General features: G+C 56.3%; 1 protein-coding gene across 1 annotated transcript; it reads left to right on the top strand.

Moving 5' to 3' along the window:
* On the top strand, positions 1-3,958 carry EAH_00063540 (cyclin H, putative; the record flags this gene model as incomplete). Its single annotated transcript, XM_013393117.1, has 2 exons — positions 1-2,049; positions 2,386-3,958. Coding segments are annotated over 2 exons (3,622 nt in total), but the record flags the coding sequence as incomplete, so codon positions are not given.
* Between the last annotated feature and the right edge of the window lie 458 nt (positions 3,959-4,416).

Raw genomic sequence — 4,416 nt, 5'->3', positions numbered from 1 at the left:
AGGGGGCCCCCTCCAGGGGCCCCCCTCCCAGGGGGGGCCCCCCCTGGGGCCCCCTTCCCAAGGGGGGCCCCCCCAGGGGCCCCCTTCCCAAGGGGGGCCCCCCCAGGGGCCCCCTTCTCATGGGGGGCCCCCCCAGGGGCCCCCCGGTGCTTCTTCTCTTCCCTGGGGAGCTCCCCCCAGTACGCACTCCCTGCAACAGCAGCAGCAGCAGCAGCAGCAACAGCAACAGCAGCAGCTGCAGCAGGCAGCAAAGGGAGGAGCTGTTGCATCTGGGGGGGCTTCTGTATTTCCCTCTGCTGCTGGCAGCAGCAGCAGCTCTGATACGCATGCAGGGGGGCCCCCTAGGGGCCCCCAAGGAGTTATAAGCGGTATGTCTTCTCGTTCTTCGTCTGTTGCTTCTATTAGCGGGCTGTCTATGAATTTAGGGGCCCCCCAGGGGCCCCCATTGACGCCAGGAGCTGCATCTGCTGCTCCTGCTGCATCTGCTGCTGCTGCTTCTGCTGCTGCGCTGCGGCCTGTCGTGCCTCCACTGCCCCTAGGTGCTGGTGCACAGCAGCAGCAGCAGCAGCAGCAGCAGAAACAAAAGCAGCAGCAGCAGCAAATTGATGCTGGGGGCCCTTCACAGGAGACACTCTTTAGGGCCCAGCGGGCATCTTCTTTCAGCAGCAACAAGAGTGTGCTGCTTCACGATCAGCAGCAGCAGCAGCAGCAGCAGCAGCGCAGCAGGCTGCCGCCGCACCCTGTGCACAACGGGCCTGCAACAGCGTGGTTAGAAGCAGCAGAAGCAGCAAGACAGTTGCTGCGGAACATGAGGCTTCCTGCTGCAGCAGATGATCAGCAGCAGCAGCAGCAGCAACAGCAGCAGCTAGCAGGAGAGGCCCAGTACCGCCGCAGCAGCAGAAAGATTGATGAACATAGAGGAGATAGAAATCAGCAGCAGCTGCAGCAGCAAGTCCTCGCGCTCCAGCAGCAGCTGCAGCGCGAGAGGCAGCAACGGGGTGAGGAGACCGCAGCACTGCAGCAGGAAGCAGCAGCGCTTAGACAGCAGCTGCAGCAGCAGCAGCAGCAGCAGCAAGATGGAGGAGAAGGCTTCGAGGAGGAGCGACGACAACTAGCGGACCGGCTGCAGCAGCAGCAGCAGCAGATCGAGCTGCTGCAGCAGCAGCTGCGACAGCGGCAGCAGCATACAACAGCGGCAGCAGGTGACGTAGACCAGCAGCAGCAGCAGGAGCCGCTGCTGCAGCAGCTGCGGCAGCAGGTGCAGCAGCTGCAGCAGGAAGTCGCTATCAAGAGCGAACAGCTAGAGGAGAAGGAGCAGCAACTGCAGCACCAGCAGCAGCTTGTGCAGCAGCTGCAGCAGCAAGTCCAGCAGCTGCAGCAGCAGCAGCAGCAGTTGCAGCGTGAGCTGCGCGAGTCGACACAGAAGGCTGCTGCTGCAGCTGCTGCACCCAGCAGCAGCAGCAGCTTAGCTAAGTCGTTGCAGACGCTGCAGCAGGAGGTAGCTAGGATCCGCATGCAGCACGAAGCAGCACTGCAGTGTCTAGGCAGCTCTGCTGCTGCTGTCGAGCAGAGTGGAGCAGAAGCAGCCGCAGCAGCAGCAGCAGCAGCAACAGCAGCGGGGCAGCAAGCGTTCGATGATATTGGGAGCGTAATTCAAGGCATGCAGCAAGAGCAGCAGCGGCAGGAACAGCAGCAGCAACAGCAGCAGCAGCAGCAGCAGCGGTGTCTGCAGCCGCTGCAGCAGCCAGGCAGCCCCTGCAGCAGCGTTGGCTGCAGCACTCGTGTGCGATCTCGGCGCAGCAGCGTGAGCAGCAGCAGCAGCAGCAGCAGCAGCAGCAGCAGCTGCGTCTCCTCCATGTTGACGGCAGTGCAGCGCATGCAGGAGATCTACAGCAGAGCTACTGCAGCAGAAGCAGCAGCAAGACAGCAGCAGCACGGAGCAAGGCAGCTAAGCCGCAGCAGCTTCTCTTACATCTCTTCTCGCTTCAGCGCCTTCCCGCTTCTTGCTGCTGCTAACCCTAGCACCCCCGGCACACCCTCGCACCTCAGGTAGCTGCGGCTGCTGCTGCTGTTGCTGCTGCTGTTGCTGCTGCCGATGTCGCTGTTGCTGTTGATGCTGCTGATCTCGCTGTTGCTGCTGATGTCGCTTTTGCTGCTGCTGCAGCTGTTGCTGCTGATGTCGCTGTTGCTGCTGTTGCTGCTGCTTTGCTGTGTTGCGGCGGCGGCGGGTCGGGGTGCTTGTGTTCGTGCTGCTTTGCTATTGGTGCTGCTGCGCTCAATACTGCTGTTGCTGCTGCTGCTGTTGCTGCTGTTGCTGCTGCTGCTGTTGCATGCGGTTAATGATGAGTTTATTTGCTGCTGCTGTTGCTGCTGCTGTTGCTGCAGTGTTGCTTCACTGCCAGTCAACGCCCAAACGCCTCCCAGCCGCATGTGGAACAGCGCACTCCCTTTGATGCAGCAGCAGCAGCAGCAGCAGCCGCTGCAGCCGCAGCAGCCGCAGCAGCCGCAGCAGCAGCCAGGCTCACAGCAGCAAGAGCAGCAGCACGGAGAGGAGCAGCAGCAGCTCTTTGAGGGCCTCCATTCTACTCAAGTCCTCGCCTCTAGTGATGTGCCTAGAGACTTCGTGCAGCAAAAGGAGCAGCAGCAGCAGCAGCAGCCGCAGCAGCAACAGCAGCCGCAGCCGCAGCAGCAAACCAGTTCTAGCGTCTTCGCTCTGCAGCGGCCGCAGCAGACCCCAACAACAACAGCAGCAACAGAGGGCCCTTTGGGTTTCTGCAGCAGCAGTGCTTCGCCAACGGCTTTCCCCCAGCAGCAGCAGCAGCAGCAGCAGCAGCAGCAGCAGCAGCAGCACGAGCTGCAGCAGCAGCAGCAGCAGGATCCGCTGCAGCCATTTGTATGGGAGCGGAGATCTCCTTCTCATAGTTTCTCTGTCCCTAGCCCAAAGCAAGGCGCTGGATCTGCTGCTGTTGCTGCTGCTACTGCAGCAGCAGCAGCAGCTGCTGCTGCTGCTGGTGCCGCAATTCCTCCACCCATGCTGCTGCAGGGCCCTGAGCAGCAGCAGCAGATGCTGGGGAACTCGCTGCAGCAGCAGCTGAGACCTTCGTTTGGTCCAGGTGCTGCACTGACAGCAAGTAGGACGCTGCAGCAGCAGCACGAGCAGCAGCAGCACCAGCTGCAGCAGCAGCACCACCACCAGCTGCAGCAGCAGCAGCAGCAATATGAGCTGCAACAGCAGCAACACGACCAGCAGTCAGAGCAGCAGCACGAGCTGCAGCAACAACAACACGAACTACAACAGCAGCAGCAGCAGCACGAGCTGCAACAACAACAATACGAACTACAGCAGCAGCAGCAGCAGCAGCAGCAGCAGCACGAGCTGCAGCAGCAGCAGCACGAGTTGCAGCAGCAGCAGCAGCACGAGTTGCAGCAGCAGCAGCAGCACGAGCTGCAGCAGCAGCAGCACGAGCTGCAGCAGCAGCAGCACCAGATGCAGCAGCACGAGATGCAGCAGCAGCAAGAGGTGCAGCAAAACGAGCATCTCCAGCAGCCGCAGGAGCAGCAGCAGGAGCAGCAGCACGGTGAGCACCAGCTGCTGCATCACGAGCAAGATGAGCAGCAGCAACAGCAGCAGCAGCAGTCTCCAGGTCTGTTGGAGCCTTTCGGCCAGCCACAGGAGCAGCAGCAACCGCAGCAAGACCAGCAGCAAGACCAGCAGCAGCAGCAGCAGCAGCAGCAGCAGTTGCAGCACAGCCTAGACAGACGCAGCGACATGGCTTACCTCTGGGCAGATGAAAGCAATAGAAACCACTGGAACATGCAGCAACAGCAGCAGCAGCAGCAGCAGCAGCAGCACGAGATGCAGCAGCAGCAGCAGCAGCTGCAGCAGCAGCAGCTACAGCAGCAGCTGCAGGACAGTAGGCGCAGCAGCGCGCGCACCATTGATGATTTCTTCGCTTGAGTATTAAGCGATAGATTTAAATAATATTAATAAATATAAATAAATATAAATATATATAAATATATATAAATATATATAAATATATATTAATAAATAAACATTAACTAACTACACTTCATAATAATTATTTATTAATTTATTTATATTATTATTTAATTTATATTTATTTTCATGAAGGCATACACTCAAATAAAAACATATATAAATATATAATTATGTATATTTATATATAATATATATGTATATATATATATGTATGTATGTATATATATACATATATATATATGTATATATATATGTATATATATATATATATACATATATATATATATATTTGTCTATAAGTATATATATAATATATATATATTTATATATTTATATATTTACGCAAACTAGATCAAGTCAATATAGACAATAGATTAAATAAATATTTGTGTATATCTTTATATTATATACAC

Source organism: Eimeria acervulina, genomic scaffold (assembly GCF_000499425.1).
Source record: "Eimeria acervulina Houghton genomic scaffold, Eah_scaff1846, whole genome shotgun sequence".
Lineage (NCBI taxonomy): Eukaryota > Apicomplexa > Conoidasida > Eucoccidiorida > Eimeriidae > Eimeria > Eimeria acervulina.
The sequence above is the reverse complement of the archived record's forward strand: the minus strand, read 5'-3'. Positions and strand labels throughout refer to the sequence as shown.